Source organism: Sabethes cyaneus, chromosome 3 (assembly GCF_943734655.1).
Source record: "Sabethes cyaneus chromosome 3, idSabCyanKW18_F2, whole genome shotgun sequence".
NCBI classification, from domain to species: Eukaryota; Metazoa; Arthropoda; class Insecta; order Diptera; family Culicidae; genus Sabethes; species Sabethes cyaneus.
In genome coordinates, this window is record NC_071355.1 from 221,207,925 (window position 1) to 221,225,684 (window position 17,760).

The 17,760-nt window shown below is 37.5% G+C and overlaps 2 protein-coding genes across 2 annotated transcripts; both read right to left on the minus strand.

The window, feature by feature from the left end:
• Positions 1-1,493: 1,493 nt before the first annotated feature.
• LOC128742277 (annulin-like) lies at positions 1,494-4,463 on the minus strand. Its single transcript, XM_053838584.1, has 4 exons — positions 4,266-4,463; positions 3,647-4,180; positions 3,075-3,458; positions 1,494-3,015 (listed from the first exon to the last, which is right to left on the minus strand). Exons 1-4 carry the CDS (start codon positions 4,321-4,323, stop codon positions 1,733-1,735), a joined length of 2,259 nt encoding a protein of 752 aa, XP_053694559.1. The 5' UTR covers positions 4,324-4,463; the 3' UTR covers positions 1,494-1,732.
• Positions 4,464-12,582: 8,119 nt separating this feature from the next.
• LOC128740754 (annulin-like) lies at positions 12,583-17,614 on the minus strand. The gene is made up of 6 exons (XM_053836319.1): positions 17,521-17,614; positions 16,464-16,708; positions 16,244-16,412; positions 14,325-14,855; positions 13,884-14,267; positions 12,583-13,823 (listed from the first exon to the last, which is right to left on the minus strand). Exons 1-6 carry the CDS (start codon positions 17,612-17,614, stop codon positions 12,583-12,585), a joined length of 2,664 nt encoding a protein of 887 aa, XP_053692294.1.
• Positions 17,615-17,760: the final 146 nt, after the last annotated feature.

The following is a 17,760-nucleotide window of genomic DNA, read 5'->3' on the forward strand; positions in this document are numbered from 1 at the left end:
ACAACCCTTTAAGGCGCAACTTGGGCATCTATATATGAAATTCGTACAAAAATCTCCGGTTTTAGCATTGGGAGATGAATTGCTCTACATTCGTAGTCCTACGTCAAGCCTACGCCCGTGCCACCCGTGGCATGGACCTTTGTACTTTTTGCATAAATTTTCGTCGGCCATGTTCCCTAAGCAGATTTATATTCATGGTTTCACGCCGTATCAAAGTTTAAACTTCTGTTCAAATTGCAAGAATGAGGGTCTTGTGGCCTTCCAGATGGCCTCGGGGTATGACGCTGGTCTAACAAGTCAGTCGTAAATGATCGAATCTCAGCTGGGAGAGGCTCCTGGGGGTTTCACCTAAATTTAACGAAATCGTACGAAATTTACGGTAGATTTTATGGTAAATCACCATTAAACTACAGTTGAATATATGATAAATTTCGCATGATTTAGCTTAATTTCGGTAAAGACGAAATTTTGCGAGATCTCGCATAGCCTTACTGGGGTCAATAGAATCGTAACAGTAGCCCCAAAAATTGTCCTGTGCTCTAACAGCTGGCTGCGAAGTCGGTCGAATAAAAACAGAAGGTCCGAGATACGAAAATGAAATGTAGCAACTAGGCATTGCTTTGCTTTTTTCCTTGAGAATCTTGCATTGGCTATATTTACAGTTTCTCCAAGAAATTCTTGTAACGTGCGATACTCTAAATCGCCTAAATAATGCGTCATACTAACAATTACTAAGTCTGATAATTAATCAACATATCCAACGGCGTCGAACACCATCTTTGCAGAGTAGTTGTTCGGCATTCTTGCAACATGTCCTACCCATCGTATCCGTCCAGCTTTAGCCACCTTCTGGATACTGGGTTCGCCATAGAGCTGAGCGAATTCAAGGTTCCCCAGGTAACCAATAAGCATCACCAATGGTTGGAGGTAATGGTTGGAGAGCCAAAAATAAAATTTTCCTTTTGCATTAAAAAAACACGAAATTATGTACAGAAAAGAAATAAAAAACTTTTTTTTCTTGATTCGATTATATAGAGGACTCGATTATATGCAGTGAAAAAATTTTGGCGACTCTATATAAACGAGTCCGACCTGTACCTTCATAGAAATAAAGATGCGATAATGCAATGGGGACGCGAATGTTCTTTGTTTTTGCCGGCAAGGAAACGGGTATTTCTGGCAAGAACACATATATTCCTGGTCTGACTTTGCAAGGTGATAAACAATATTATTTCCAACGATAATCTGCTGCGGCTCGTAAAGTAAGGAAAACACAGGAATAGTATTTGAAAAACTACTGATATAAAAATGCGCGCTGGATTCCATCGTCAGGGAGTATAACTTTTATAACGTAAGCAAAACGTTCAACTATTCAACAAAGTTGAGTTGTGACAACGATTGAGTCGAATACACTGCGAAATTTTTCAAGGTATGATAATTCAATAATTCAAAAACATGCTATGTATTACTGATAAAATAAAATGACGATCCGGGCGGTTTATTGATTTATTGATAGTGAATGTCCCTGTATCACATAATTACAGTGTACTTTAAAGATTGATATCAGACAGTTGATCGTTATTTTACGATCTTAAGTTTACTATTTTCAATTTATGATAAACTACAAAATAATGATGAATTTTAGCAGCAATATTTCCATAAATAAACATAAATAAACATACATAACATTAAATTATTTTTTGGAAACTCAGGACACTAATGCTAATTACACCTACGTAAACACAAGTGCATCCTTCAGGCAGCGACCAGCGTTCTGTTCCGCATTTTCTTTAACTTCAAACGCCAGGAAACCGTCGACATCATTCAATTCGGCAGCATTGAACTTGGCCGCAATCTGTGCCCTTCCTTCGAATTGAGGCATCATGCGGAACCTAACGGTTGACATTTCACCCGCTTCAATGTAATCGCTAGGAATTACCACCGATTGCCAAACTCCGGAGCATTCGAACCGGAAGGCTCCGTTCGTTAGTGGAATCGGCATAGGGTTCTGAAGAGTAGCCGTGATATAAAGCGGCGCTCCGTTCGTCGGTTCATTGTCCAGTGTTATTTTGATGTCCGGTTTTCTAACGCGATAATCCTCTTGAGCAAAATACTCGTAGTTAGTACCCTTTACACTCGCAGAACAAACAATCTTGAAGTATGCCTGATCTAGGATATTGTTATAGTATTCATCAAAATCGACAATTAATTCAAGTGAGCTCGAAGAAGATGGTTCCACATCGATGTTGAAAGGAATTGCCTTCAAAGGTTTCCTTAATCTTCCTGTGTACAGAACTGTATCTACATGAACAACTCCTTCCACTGGATAGATTCGCTCCTCAGAATTATTTTTAACAGTCAAAACAATCGTAAATGGTTCGCCAATTTTAACATCATTCCGTATATCTACTTTAAAGTCAATATCATGGAACTCCTCATTCATATACAATCTTGCGAGCTGGCTGCCTGTCTGTTTCAATGCCTTCATCATTGTAATTCTTTCGTCACATGACCGCTCTTCAAATTTATACACATTTGTTATATCTTCCCGCTCCCATGATCCAACCGCTTTCGTACTAATGAATTGACCAATCCTTAACGGATCTTTGCGCACTAACTTCATAGCCTTATCGGGTCCCTTGTAGCGCCAATATATTTCATCGGCATTCACCTCCGCAAAGACAAAATCACAATCATACAGCACATTAACCTCGCCTCGTCTAACTGCTTTAACCGGTGCGGGTCCCAGTTTATACATTCCATCCGACATCTCTTGAGGAGTGGCATCAACGGCCTGCCACCCGTCATACAATTCATCGGACCCTGCTCCAAGATCCGCTCTCTGCATCCACAATTCGTTCCACACGTGGAAATTCCACGTAGAATCCGAGCTAAACTCTCTCAAATGTACATTATTTTCACCAAAATAATAATCAATTGTAAGTGATGCTTCCGAATCGTGAGCTGAATTAAAATTGGACACAACCCGGCATGGGATCCCTAGAGCACGTGCAACTGCGAAAAAATAAACCTTTGTAAAAAGAAAAGCAACATATTACCATATGCAGTCTCACTTGTTGTTAAAACTCCAGAAAACACCCAACACTGTCCATACCTAACGGACCGTTTTGTATGGTAGTACTGTTGGAGAATATCCACAGATCCGACCCAAGCAGTAGGAGCAGTACCATCCGGAAAATGTGTATTCCAATTGCCCATCAATGCTCCATTGTCGTCATTGCTGTTGACTGCAGCGGACAGAGCTCGAGCGATTCGAACTGGATTTCCGCGATATGTTGCACTCACTCGGCCCACGCTAGATAACAGCAAAAGTCCACAATCCAATACATCGCGTTCGAACTGCCCCAATTTCCAGATAGTCGGATGAAAACTGCGGTCGCATCCACGCCATATAAGCGTCGTGTCACTAAGAACGTACTCATCCCGCATTTGCTCATCTAATGCAATGAAACATCTGTTTATTTGTTGAAAAAATATTGGCATGAGCTTTGCGAAGAATAATGTTTACCAAGTGTGAATCAAGGAAATATTACCTAGGTGAGTAGACTAAGTAAGATCAATATTTAAACTACACTTTGTAACATCAATCTTCATCTTTGTCAAACTCATCACTGATTTTACAAACCTTCCATGTAAACAGCATCCTTTTCGCACCATGGATTGAACAGTAAATAAACCGGGTCAGGAACAGTAAAATTTTTAGTTTGTTCCGCATCGGCAAACTTTGTGTCTATTGCAATTTCCCATCTTGACACGGACGCATTCACTGAAGTTTGAATACTAACCAAAAGCATGTTGTCCTCCACTGCATCCAAACATGCTTTCCAACCGAATTCATCTTCACTCACGTTATCATCCGCTTTCATCAACGGTAAGTAAACAACGGTTCCATTTCCATGACTTACTTTCTCACCATTCATGGGTTGAACGGACAACATGATGGAAACAGCGTCATGATCCTCGTCGTATGGTCTGTTACAGTAGAGTTTCAATCTAAAAGGTTGACCACGTCTCACGACCAACAGCGAAGGACTTCCATCAATTCGGTGTCGATTCATCAATTCAAACCGCTCGGTATGATGTGCCACTCCGTTTTCCTCAATACAAGGATCCACGTGCACAATTCCGAGCACAGCATCTTCCTCTCGTTCGTTTTCATCTGTATGTACAAAAAAATCATAATTTTATATTCACTATTTGGAACACCACCTTCTAATGTTAACAAATCAAAAACAAACACTCACGATCGGTTGGCTGCCATATCAAGAGAGGAGGCAAATTTGCATAAAATCCACTGTTCATCTTTGCTGTGTTCGGCTGGATAACTGGTCTACGTCACACGCGTATTTATTGCAGTGCACAAGAACTGAGTTATGAACCGCACGAATGATTGATAAAAACGTCGATCAGCAGCAAACCACTCGCGCAGACTGACAACCCGCTTTCGGTGGGAGAAAGAATTTATACATTGCGGCGTACGCGTCCTGCGGCGTACTTCTGATTTATTTCAACGTCGTGGGCTTAGTCACTCACGCGGGCCAACGATGATGATCTTCTTTCTTATTTATATTTTTTTTGCTGGACCGACAAGGCGTTGAAAATGTGGTAACGATAATAATAATTTTCCATTTGTGATTTATGATGGCATGGGCATTGATGGGCATGGGCAATGCTCATTCCAATTTGGATAGGGACATAGTGCTATTAATTGGTGTGAATTACGTACAATAGAGAGAAGGTTCTTCGCAATTAACTATTTGCAACATTACATTTTTCATGTCCCATAAATACATTATGACTCATGCAATATGCGGGATTTTCCAAAGACTCTTTAAATCTTCACTTATCTGACATGCAACGCCCGTCTTTCTTCTGAATTTGGTAATTGAAATCTATCAGACGGACGACGACGGCCTAATGTAGGCAAATTTGGTTACCAGTAGAAGACAAACTTATTTTTAATCAAATGAATGACAATAAAATTATTCAAATTATTTCTCGGCACATATTAAAAGTTCATACAAACAATATATTGATTATGACTGTATGGTAACCAAATAAATTAAAGAATGTGAGACGAAATATTACGAATTACTAATCCCGGTATGTAGGTGGCAATTGTAAGTCAAGTTTCGCATTGAATTCCAGTCAGAGTTGATATTCAAGCTATTTGAACTGATTGATATTTTTTTAAATGCAAAGCATATTTTTCAAAATACTGTTGAATTCTGTTAGCAAATCTCATAATAGATGATAAAGGTCGAAACGAATTCCTGGCCTCATAGGCGCAGTTACATAATTACTAGCTGGGTGCCCGATTTTACTCGGGATTCAAAATTAAACACGAAAATCGAATTCAGGTTTTGTGCATTCTAAACATTGCACTTTAGACTAAAAACAACCATTTAGCTTCCTACCTTACGGCTCCATGAAGATATCATCCAAAAAAACATAAAATGTAGTGTCATGAATTGGCGCTCGAGGGTTCTCCCAAAATGAAAAATTCCAAAACAACTTACTACCAATACCTACTACTACAGGTATATTAAATTATCTGGTATTTGACTCATTCTTTTTTATAAATGGACAAATGGATAGAGAAACTGGGTATGACAGTAATAATGTTTGTAGTTCTATAGTTAATATGAATGTCATTTGTTTGATGGGGTGTGAACAAAACATTAGTTATGATGGCGTGTGAACAAAACACCGACCCAATCGTCGCAGCCGTATGCTGTTCTAATTCACTATCGCTCGGTCGGACTAAAAACTGAGGAATAACTACTAGATTTCGGTAATCCTAGGACACCAGTAAATCTGTTATTTGCATACGACTCACCGCACCACTCATTTATCCCGATACTCGCTCAACCCTTCTCATCCTTTGAGGCTTATTGTGCGAGGTGAGTGATGCACGCTATATCCGAAGGTACTTATTATTTAACTTTCATGCATCTCAAATTTCTCTTCACAGGATGTTAGTATTGGTTAAAACGATTAATTTGTAAAAGGTCTTAAAATGTTCTATCATGGGTTTATTGAAAAATTCAATTTTGAAGTTTATATAAGGGTCATTCCCTATCAAGTGATCTTACCCGTTGTAATCGACCACCTCCGATTTCCACCAAATTTGGTATAATTACTCATTACGACCCCACTTTCAATTTCTCAAAGTTTTGAACGGATTGATCAATCCCCCTTGCAGTGAAAAATGAAAATAGAGAAGCGGTACTGCAAGGGGGATTGATCAATCCGTACAAAACTTTGAGAAAATGAAGTCGCCTCCAATTCCAGCTTGAATGCGTCGATTTAGTTAGAAAAACTTTTTTCCCTTAAATTTGCTATGTATAGAAGATTTGTAGGCTATATAAGGCCATTGCAAATCATTTTCAAAGTTTTTGTCACCCCCCGCTTGAAAATTGCCTTGAAAATCGGGGGGCAAAAAAATAATTTGTAGGATATGAGTCAAATTTGTTTTTATAAAATCAATTATCTGTGGGCTCTACAGTCTGAAAAACTCGGAAAAGTTGTTGAGTTAACGCTTCTAGCACGAAACAAAAATGGAAATTCGATCTATGGAATTTCCGAAAATCGTCCAAGAAAATTTTCCTTCGTTTTTGTCTTTTTTTCGTAGCTTTTGCATAGAAAATAATAACGTATATATTATAAGCAAGAATAGATTCTGTTTTCACGTTTAAACTTTAAATAAAAATACTTAAAACCCATGTTTTTTGCTCGATTAAAAAATTCACTTTATTTTTTTTTTTTTGCCCCCCCCCCCTTCAGTGGCTGAACATTGGAAGGACAAAAACTTTATAAAATATTTCAAAAACATGTTCATCAATATCTGAAATGACTTTTTTCGTAATATTGATTTTTAGTTGCTTTTGCGTTTTTTCAGTGTAGTAATTAATTTTCATTTTTTCAGTATTTTTTTATGAAAATTCAGAAGATTTTCTAAAAGTCACCCCTAAATCATTTTTTTGTACGTCCTATAGTTTTCGAGTTATATTTTTTATAAAAAATTAGCCTATTTTGTAAATCATGTTAAAAATGCAAATCACTTGAACAACATTTTCGAAGAGCGCAACATTCTAGAGAGTCATTAGCGCAAGATACAGCACACACAAATATTCTACATGCTGGCGCCACGTAATGAGGCAATTCTATACTATTTTCCATACTATCTACAAAGCTGCTATTCTGGTTATTTGTATCATAATATATAACATATACGCTAGCGCCGACCGATGAGAAAATTCTGAACTATTTTCCATACCATCTTGAAGGTGACAGTTATTTGGGTAAACTTCTCGAAGATCACTACTTTCTAAGTAATCAGTAGCGTAAGTAACAGCCCATACAGTAATATTACCTATACGGTAATGTCACGTAGTGAGACAATTCTGCACTATTTTCTATACCATCTACAAGGCTGCTACCGCCTGCCCGCTAACCTACCTTTCAATGAAGATGATTGCACCCTTTTTACTCCAAGTAGTAATTCCTTATAATCGCTTGGAATGAAAGGGGTACAAGTGCATAACTTAGAAGGAAAGGGGTGTATATGCAAACAATTTTTTCAAAAATGTCTTATAAATCCCGAAAATCAAAATGCTTTTCCAAGATTTCAATAGAAATTGATAAAGTGAAGTTAACAGAACCATAGTGCGTCATTAGTTTTGTATTATATAACCTGACGAATTTTCTAGATGATGTTAACTTTGGGTCCGATTTTCTCGAAATTTACTTTTTGTCACTTACACCCCTTTCCTTCTTAGCCACTCATAAATTTATTAATTTTTTTAAATTTACAAAAAGGTGTATTTGTAATCTTAATTTTCGTAATTACTACAAGAAAACTTTCGAATATCCAGGTTAGTTTCAAATAAATGGTGTTAACATAACGAACATCGTTTCGTATGACAATTTAGCATCGTTTGTTTTTGTGCCTCGTTTGTTGCATTATTCCACACCGAAACCGCGCGTAGTTTTCGACAAATTACATTTCAATGAAATTGGATCTTTAGCTAGCTCCCCCTTTTACTAACAACAATTCCTTTCCCGGAATGCTTGTGAAGATGCAGAGGATTCCCTGGTCTTTAATAGCAACATGTATTGGACTAACATTTCTTCCCATCCCACCAGAACCCGCATTCGGACGTGGCCGGCGTCGGTATTAATCAGCATGCAGGGACCTGATAAGGTTGTACAATGAGGAACAGTCTGTTGTCCCAAGCATGCTTTTTCCAGCCATCATTTTGCAATTTTCATCGGTCCTGGTCAATAACGGAGTAGCAGCACACGGGCGGTATCCTATGCTTATGCTATATTTTTTACAAAAAATTTGCCCTTTCCAAAATTTATTCCAGACCAATTTTGAAAAAACTAAGTGTACAAAGCTGCTCTTTACCCTTGCCGCAATACTCTGCGCGATACGAAGGGACTCGAGAGTGCCCCCAAGCACGCACGTAGCAAATCATTCGCTCTAGGGCAGCTTTGATCTGCCGCGTCAATTTGCCTGGAATACCGTTCTTGTGCATATCTTGCATTATCTGCCATAGCTGTTCTCGTTCGACTGTATCGTAGGCTTCCCAGAAATCTACGAGAATATGCTGCGTGGGCATGTTATACTCCCGACATTTCTGAAGTATTTGTCGGAGAGTGAAGATACGAACCGTAGTGGCAGTCTGCCGAATACTGCCCTACGAATTCTCTTGCAATTGGGGATAGACAACATTTGGAAAAGTACCTTGTAGGCGGCGTTGACCAGCTTAATGCTGCGGTTATCCTGTATCATAAAACTAACCAAGCACGTAATGAAAAATACAGTCCCTAAGTTGATAAATATTTCCTTCTCTCAACGCACATATGCAGAGATACTGTCCTGATCAAGAACAGTTAGCTTCAAAGTCTATCGAACTAAAAAGCAAGAGACCAAATTTCGTCGGAATGTTGCTTTGCTTTTGCTATCGGGAAATTTTTGGCCAACAAAAAAATCCAAGAATTAGAACATAAGCTTTGCGACTTTTCTTTAGAGCTCGCCACAATGGAAAATTTTGTGACAATTTTTTTCCAATTGTTATTTTTCCTGGCTTCCTGATTTGTTTTTCGGGAATACGATGGAGACGCATAATTCGTCTATGCTAAAAATATCCGTTTCGTTGCAGGTAAAAACAAAACACCCATCCGTTGCATTCTCGCAACTTCATTCTTTAAAATAAATTGTATCTCGGAAACTAAATGTTATACATTTTAAAATTGTTGATATTCTGTGCAAAAAAAACCTGCTTTCTAGAAAAAATATAAATCATGGGGTCTCTTTGGTCTTCAAATTATGAACTCGCAGAAAAACCTAAATTTTTGAAGTTTTCGCAATCTTAAACAAATTAAATCTTAAGGTGATATTTTATATTTCAAGCCTCATTAAATAAAATATCTTCTAGTACTTTTTCAAATGCCATAATCACAATAAATCACAAGGATATTTATAGGCAAAAACCTTGCTGTAGTATTAAAAGCTACTGCAACCAAAATTATTCAATCGGTCTGACTATTTCATAGGCACATATACACTACACATGTTCAGCAGACAAAAACAAACAACTGTTTCAATATGGGAACTATCAAACTTTGCAACAATCATATTTTCAGGCATCTCTTAAAGTAGCGTTTCAGTACCTATATCAATTCTGTAAAAAACATTATTTGTTTTTCAATAAAACCTACCTGTTTCATCTAGATTTTTCATATCCAACATCGGAATGGCCAAAGGGTTTCTCCCTTCAAGCAACCGGCCGTGTTCACTCTTATCCAAATCGCCCAATGATGAATTTGAGCAGCACGGTTTTTTACAGCATCCACTGGAACCACTGCCCGAGCAGCCGCAACAACAACTACTCAATTTATTACCCATATTAAACCAGTTGATCGGACGGGCAAACTATTGTTCAAATGCAAATGCGCTAGTCGGTTAGCTGCGTGTTAAAAACAAAACTTCACTCAAAAACTCTCATCCGATCATCACGGCAGCCTTCCGCCTTCTGATTGACTCATATCGAACGTGTTAGATACAGTTATGATATGATACTAGCAGTAAACTGTTGAGAGTTCAGCGAGGTCAACTGATGATATTCCTTCTGAAGTGAATTTATAAAGCACAGGTTAATTCATTGATAGATTTTGAGAGCAAATAAATTTTAAAGGAACGTAAAAAACTGGAATTTTAAATAATGTCGTAACACAACAACATCACGTCTGTTTAACGTGTTTAGCGAAACCAGCAAAGATCGAAACACAAGGTAGGTACATTCTGAACCGCCCATACAGCGACGATGTATTGTTGATGATGTCACTACGGATTTTGAAAAACCAATCTCCTACTCAGGGTCAATTTGGCTAGTATTTCAAATTATTCATTAAGTTTTTAGGCATCAACATAAGTAAAAATAAAAACACTCGCAAATGTGCATAGTTATTGCATTTTGATCTGAAAATATTAGTTGATAGTTTACAAAAGCACTTTACCACTCACGGCACCACGGTTATTTATAGTTAGCCGGCGATCAGACTGCAATTAACATACAGGTAATCACAACGAATAATCACTTGTAACCGACCTAAATAGGAATTCTAACGTAGCTCAAATAAAGGCACCTTATTGTACTTAAACACAGTGACAAGGAGGAATAAAATACAAGTCGCGACAGGAATCACAAACTAGTGTATCGTAGTGATGCAGTTTCAGCATCAAAGCACAAACGCGTGTTTGATTCGTCCGACTTACGCAGGTAATCTGAATCGTTTTCCGTTGACCGCATCGAACAAAGCTGATGTAATAGCGAAACTGTGCGTAGCATCCGTCCCTGGATGAACTTGAGAACATCAGTTTTTTTATGTTGTTCATTCTCAAGTAGTTTGTTGCAAATGCTGTGGGAGTGTACACGGATGACATTGAACATCAAGAGCATCGAATCAAGCGCGATTAAAATTATTTTTAAATATTTGCTTTCATGTTTTGGAAAATTACTTTGGGTGCTATGAATTTGGGAGAGTTTTAAGCTAAATCAATGTTAATTCTACATGCTTGCAAAAATGTGCGTATAATCCACACCATATTAACTAATCTAGTGCTGCGTATGTTGAAATCCTCCTTCAGCATTAGATATGAACAAATTTACCAAGATTGAGACTCCCTTAGAAATAGACTAAGTTTCTTTCACGAGGAGCAAATCAAGTACCGTAAAAATCCTTCTTTTTCTCTCGCTGTCTGGCGCAGACCTTTTGGTCCATTTCAGGTGAAAATCCTTGATCTGTTCTATTATCCAACAGAACTGTCAATTCATTTACATTTAACAATTACATCTGACAGGACATATACAAGTGAAGTTTTTTACCTCTTACTTAGATTTAATATTTAGTATTTAGTATTTTGTATGTTGTATTTTGTATTTTGTATTTTGTATTTTGTATTTTGTATTTTGTATTTTGTATTTTGTATTTTGTATTTTGTATTTTGTATTTTGTATTTTGTATTTTGTATTTTGTATTTTGTATTTTGTATTTTGTATTTTGTATTTTGTATTTTGTATTTTATATTTTGTATTTTGTATTTTGTATTTTGTATTTTGTATTTTGTATTTTGTATTTTGTATTTTGTATTTTGTATTTTGTATTTTGTATTTTGTATTTTGTATTTTGTATTTTGTATTTTGTATTTTGTATTTTGTATTTTGTATTTTGTATTTTGTATTTTGTATTTTGTATTTTGTATTTTGTATTTTGTATTTTGTATTTTGTATTTTGTATTTTGTATTTTGTATTTAGTATTTAGTATTTTGTATTTTGTATTTTGTATTTTGTATTTTGTATTTTGTATTTTGTATTTTGTATTTTGTATTTTGTATTTTGTATTTTGTATTTTGTATTTTGTATTTTGTATTTTGTATTTTGTATTTTGTATTTTGTATTTTGTATTTTGTATTTTGTATTTTGTATTTTGTATTTTGTATTTTGTATTTTGTATTTTGTATTTTGTATTTTGTATTTTGTATTTTGTATTTTGTATTTTGTATTTTGTATTTTGTATTTTGTATTTTGTATTTTGTATTTTGTATTTTGTATTTTGTATTTTGTATTTTGTATTTTGTATTTTGTATTTTGTATTTTGTATTTTGTATTTTGTATTTTGTATTTTGTATTTTGTATTTTGTATTTTGTATTTTGTATTTTGTATTTTGTATTTTGTATTTTGTATTTAGTATTTAGTATTTTGTATTTTGTATTTTGTATTTTGTATTTTGTATTTTGTATTTTGTATTTTGTATTTTGTATTTTGTATTTTGTATTTTGTATTTTGTATTTTGTATTTTGTATTTTGTATTTTGTATTTTGTATTTTGTATTTTGTATTTTGTATTTTGTATTTTGTATTTTGAATTTTTTACAAACTATCAAAACGGGAGTCATTGTAATATTGAGTAAAATTTGAATTAGATATTAGGGCCTGCAGCTGCACAGTCATTTATTTTATTCATGGTGAGACAAAAATGACATTATCTTTTCAATCCCTGTTTTCAAGCACTTCAAAAGCAAGGAACCCATCTACATCATTCAGTTCAGTCGAATTGAATTTTGCGGCTATCTGAGCAGCTCCTGCAAATTGTGGAATTATACTAAACACTACAGTTGCCACTTGGCCCGGTTCGATACAATCTTCTACAATGTCTATCGATTGCCACACCCCCGAGCATTCAAACCGAAATGCTCCGTTTGTCAGAGGAATAGACATTGGATTTTGCAAAGTCGCCGTAACACTAAGCGATGATCCGGTTACAGGTTCGTTGTTCAGTGAAATATTGATATCTGGTTTTCTGACACGGTAGTCTCTTTGGGCGAAAAATTCGTAATTTGTTCCCTTCACATTGGCCCAACAGACAATCTTGAAGCACGCTTGATCCATAATATGGCTGTAATATTCGTCGAAATCAACATGCATTTCTAACGAACTAGTATCGTTCTGCTCCATGGTCTTCTCGAATGGGATCGATTTCAATGGTTTTCTCAGTTTACCGGTATAAAGAACCGTATCAATATGAACGATGCCTTCAACGGGATAAGCTGTCTGTTCAGACGTGTTCTTAATATTTACGAATATCGTAAATGGATCACCGATTTTAGTATCATCTTTAACCACTATTTCAAAATTAATGTCGTGTAACTCTTCATTTGTATAGAGTCTAACGAACGGACTGCTTATCTCCTTTAGTGCTTTCATCATTGTAATTCTTTCTTCACAAGTATGCTCTTTAAATTTGTATGAATCCGTTATATCTTCTCGCTCCCAAACACCGACTGCTTTAGTACTAATAAACTGTCCTATCCGTGAAGAGTTTTTCCTTATTAGTTTCAAAGCCTGATTGCGTCCTTTGTAACGCCAAAAAACCTCATCTGCGTTAACCTCGGCAAATACAAAATCGCAATCATACAACACATTAACCTCACCGCGTTTAATGGCCTTAACCGGTGCGGGGCCTAACTTATACATTCCAGCCGACAACTCTTGCGGAGTTGCATCGACCGCCTGCCAGCCATCGTATAGGTCTCCAGCATCTGTTCCAAGATCACATCTACGCATCCACACTTCATTCCAAACGTGGAAATTCCACGTTGAATCCGAAGTTACACCATCTACCTGCTCGTTTTTGTCATCAAAATAATAATCGATTGTAAGAGATGCTTCCGAGTCATGTGCAGAATTAAAATTGGTCACCACTCGGCAAGGAATCCCGAGAGCACGTGCCGCTATAAAAATGATACACTTTGCAGAAACCCCTTAGACTTAATGGGTATACAAACACTCACCTGTTGCTAGAACTCCGGCAAACACCCAGCACTGTCCGTATCTTACTGCCCTCTTGGTGCGATAATATTCCTGCAAAATATTCACCGATCCAACCCATGCCGTCGGGGCCGTCCCGTCCGGGAAGTCATTTCCCCATTTTCCAGCCAGTGCACCATTGTCATCATTGCTATTGACGGCAGCCGAAAGTGCTCGTGTCACTCGAACCGGATTACCACGATAGCTGGCACCGACTCGTCCGACAGTGGACACCAGCAGCAGACTACAATCCAACACGTCCTTTTCGTACTGACCCAACTTCCAAATTGTGGGGTGAAAGCTCTGCTCACAACCACGCCAAATCATTGTCGTATCGCTGAGAACGTACTCCTCACGCAGCTTTTCGTCTGCAGTTCAAAATGGTTATGTTCTATAGGAAACATTCCGTAAAAGAAGATTCAAACCTTCCAAATAAACGGGATCTTTTTCACACCACGGATTGAACAATAAGTAAATGGGATCCGCCACGTTGAAATTGTTGGAATCATTACCGTCGACTAGTTTGGTATCGATGGATATTTCCCAACGAGAAACCGATGCCTTTGCAGAAGTGCGGATACTTACCGACAGCTCATTACCTTCCACCATATCCAAACGAGCACTCCAACTGGAGTCATCCTCATCCACGGCGTCATCTGGCTTCGATAGAGGTAAATAAACAATAGTTCTGTTCCCGTGACTGACTTTTTCGCCATTCATTGGTTGAACGGATAGCAGGATGGAAACCACATCTCGATTCTCGTTGAAGTTCCTGCTGCAACAGATCTTCAACTTAAACGGCTCTCCCCGTCTAACAATGAGCAACGAAGGACTTCCATCGATACGGTTTCGATTCATCAGTTCATATCTCTTGGTACGATGTGCGTCTCCATTCTCTTCGATACACATGCTCACCTCCACTACCTCAAGTACGCCATCCTTAGCTTCCGGCACGTCTGAAGATAAATTACAGGAACGAATGATCGTTAACATTTGAAAATAATTTTGTTATTCGATTAAATTCACGAAATTTCTCTTCCTGGGCAGAAAACAGAACTGTTTCTTCTCCCAGCTTAGCCGGTGGCACTGAAGCATAGGAGTTGTATTTTGGTTTGATTATTGTAAATCGATTACAGCCTATCAGTTGAACAATTCAGGTATACAAAAAGTTATCTTATCCCAGTTTATAATTTTATTGACCTATGAAAATGGCGCACAGGTTAAGAAGCTAACAATGTGTGACTTTCGGTGACCATAATTTAAAATCCAGATAACAGTGTGATTAGAGGCAGTATTTATTTCCTGGATTTGAAAGTTTTTCGGCAATAAGAAATCGGCGTTTCAGCAAGATTCAATGCTGGTGTACACAAAGGAACAGCCGTTTAAAAATAGTGTAGAACTTAAGTTCAGTGTTATCACACCCCGAAGAATGGACACCTTATTTATTGGTCCATGTCCGCCGGTCTGGCAGAACAAAAGGATGAAATCACATATCTTCATTGCCCAATAGCCTTTCGGTGTGCTGGTGGCCGACCAAATAAAACAAAAAATATATCTTCATTGGCCCTATGGCCTATGGCCAGACAGGTTTTCGTCAGGTTCTGTTCAACAAACATGTTTGTTGGGCTGGGTTTACCTCTTCTTCATTGTCCTTGCGGATTCCACTCGAGTACATACTTGCCTGTAGATCCTGTAGAAATTAGGTTTACAAAATTGAAGAAGAAGCAGATGAGTTTTTTTGTTTAGATTATAGTCACTTTAACCAGTTTTGGGTCATTCGTGACTTCTGCGGGGTTGGGATTTGAACCCGGGTTCTCGGCGTGAGAGGCGTGAATGCTAACCCTAACCACTACGCCGGGACTGACCCCAGATGAAGGTGAAAGTAGTAAAATATCTTAAAAATTTGCTAGATTTGCCACTTCCACCAAGATATCATTATTTAAGCATCCTTGCCTAACCTAACAGAAGCTTAGATTTCATCACAAGAGCGATCAGCACTTCCGGGATCCCACTAATGCCTTTGATCGGTATTTTACACCCACGTTTTTGGCATCCTAATCAACGGCAGAAGATACCACCATTTCTACTTGAAAGAATGCGTCCGACCCACATTAGTTTATCCGGATATATGCCGTATATCACTTATAAACTGTAAGATGAGTTGCATATGTCTCTCCTCATGAGACAGACGAGATGAAGAATGTGATCCAACTGCATGTGTCATTGGTTTATGATCTGTATAAATTGTGAATTGACGAATATCTATCATATGATTACATATAACCATCTATCTTCCAAATGTTGAATATCTGTTGTGAAGACGAAATTTTTTCAGAGTACAAACCAAGAAGCATCCATGTCTCTTTGACGAATGGCCGTAACACAACGCCAGTTGATATGCTAGATGCATCAATCATCAGACCCAATGGTTTTCCGAGAATAGAAAAATGCAACAACGTTCCATTAGAAAGGGACTCATTACATTTCGCCAAGGTCTCCTTAGCGAGTACTGTCTATTGGAGATTTCGATTATCTTATTTTCTGTTTGCTTGGAATTAATTTACCAGCTCTGCTTGTTGATCAGTCACCTGCCGAATGAAGTGCTTGTAACCGTTAACTGAGGCAAAAAACCGACGTAGCTGCCGCATAGCTCCCACCCGCCCAGGAAGAGGCAATATTCCATACTCGCGAATAGTGTAATCTAGAAAATTCACCTGTTTTTGCACAAACCGGCATTTATCAAAATTGATTACAAGTCCGTTATCTTTTAGACGTTCGAACAGAACTCTAACATGTTGTCTATGCTCTTCTGCATTAGAAGATGCGATAGAAATATCGCCGATAAAAATTACAACGAACTCAAGTTCACCAAAGAGTGAGTGCACATAACGTTGAAACGTTTGACTTTCATTACATAGCCCATTTTGCTTAGACAAAAATACGAAAAGACCGAAAGGAATCACCACTGCTGTTTTCGGGATACCATCCTCGTAAAAAGGAATGTGATAATATGCTCGTTCCAAGTCAATTGTAGTAAATGCCTTTTTACCATAAAAAGCGTTGAGTAAATAAAGCGTTGGGCATATTCAGTACAATACACAAGAAGTCGAAGGACATGAGGCTGGCGGATAGATCTTGGAGGCACGTTGATTGAAACACGGCTCAGCAAGTCGGGGCAGTCGATAAGTAAGTAAGTGATAAGTAAGTGATTGACCTACGACTTCCAGTACCGAATAATCGTATAGCATTATAAAACTAATCGCTTTGAGTCGGATCTTATCGCATACAAAGACTTATAAAGTTGAATTGGTAATGTATATTGTGTAGTACGTATGTGGCCTTCAAATTAGTACGCATATGCTAGTTTTGTGCATCAAATACGATTTTCAGGGTATATCTAGGTAGATGTAACGCATTTGTTATTCTGATATGCATATGAAAATGTTTTTGGGGAAGCTCAACAGCTCGAAAAAAGACCAAATATCGGCTCATAGAATGGCGATACTCAGGTCAGCTATCAAGTAATTCCAGTAAAAACGTTAGTGAAGACTCAAGTCAGTGGTAATGGCACCAGCCTCATATTTTAATGTTGGTTCCGTTGACAGCATGTGGTCAAAATACGGTCGGACGTTTTCAGTTGCTCCTGGAGGCTACTGGGTTGACCTTCAGCTGACAATGACGTAACAGCAATAGCTGAGTACGTAGATTCGACCATCTTATCCGACATCTCCGCGAGTTTTGCGCAAGCGCAATTTATTTAACCTTGATCGGCATTCGTTGTAAAAATAGTACCTTCATCACATCTTTACTGATATTTATTCAGTTCCCAATTCTTGCATATGAACTAGCTTTAGCTTCATC

Excerpts from the sequence above, each read along its gene's own strand:
- LOC128742277 (XM_053838584.1), bottom strand. The coding sequence starts at position 4,323 with ATGAACAGTGGATTTTATGCAAATTTGCCTCCTCTCTTGATATGGCAG. Across the intron at positions 3,459-3,646 it reads GGATGCTGTTTACATGGAAG|ATGAGCAAATGCGGGATGAG; the intron begins GTTTGTAAAATC and ends TCATTGCATTAG. Across the intron at positions 3,016-3,074 it reads TTCTGGAGTTTTAACAACAA|TTGCACGTGCTCTAGGGATC; the intron begins GTGAGACTGCAT and ends ATTTTTTCGCAG.
- LOC128740754 (XM_053836319.1), bottom strand. The coding sequence starts at position 17,614 with ATGGTCGAATCTACGTACTCAGCTATTGCTGTTACGTCATTGTCAGCT. Across the intron at positions 14,856-16,243 it reads AGAGACATGGATGCTTCTTG|ACGTGCCGGAAGCTAAGGAT; the intron begins GTTTGTACTCTG and ends ATTTATCTTCAG. Across the intron at positions 14,268-14,324 it reads AGATCCCGTTTATTTGGAAG|ACGAAAAGCTGCGTGAGGAG; the intron begins GTTTGAATCTTC and ends TTTGAACTGCAG.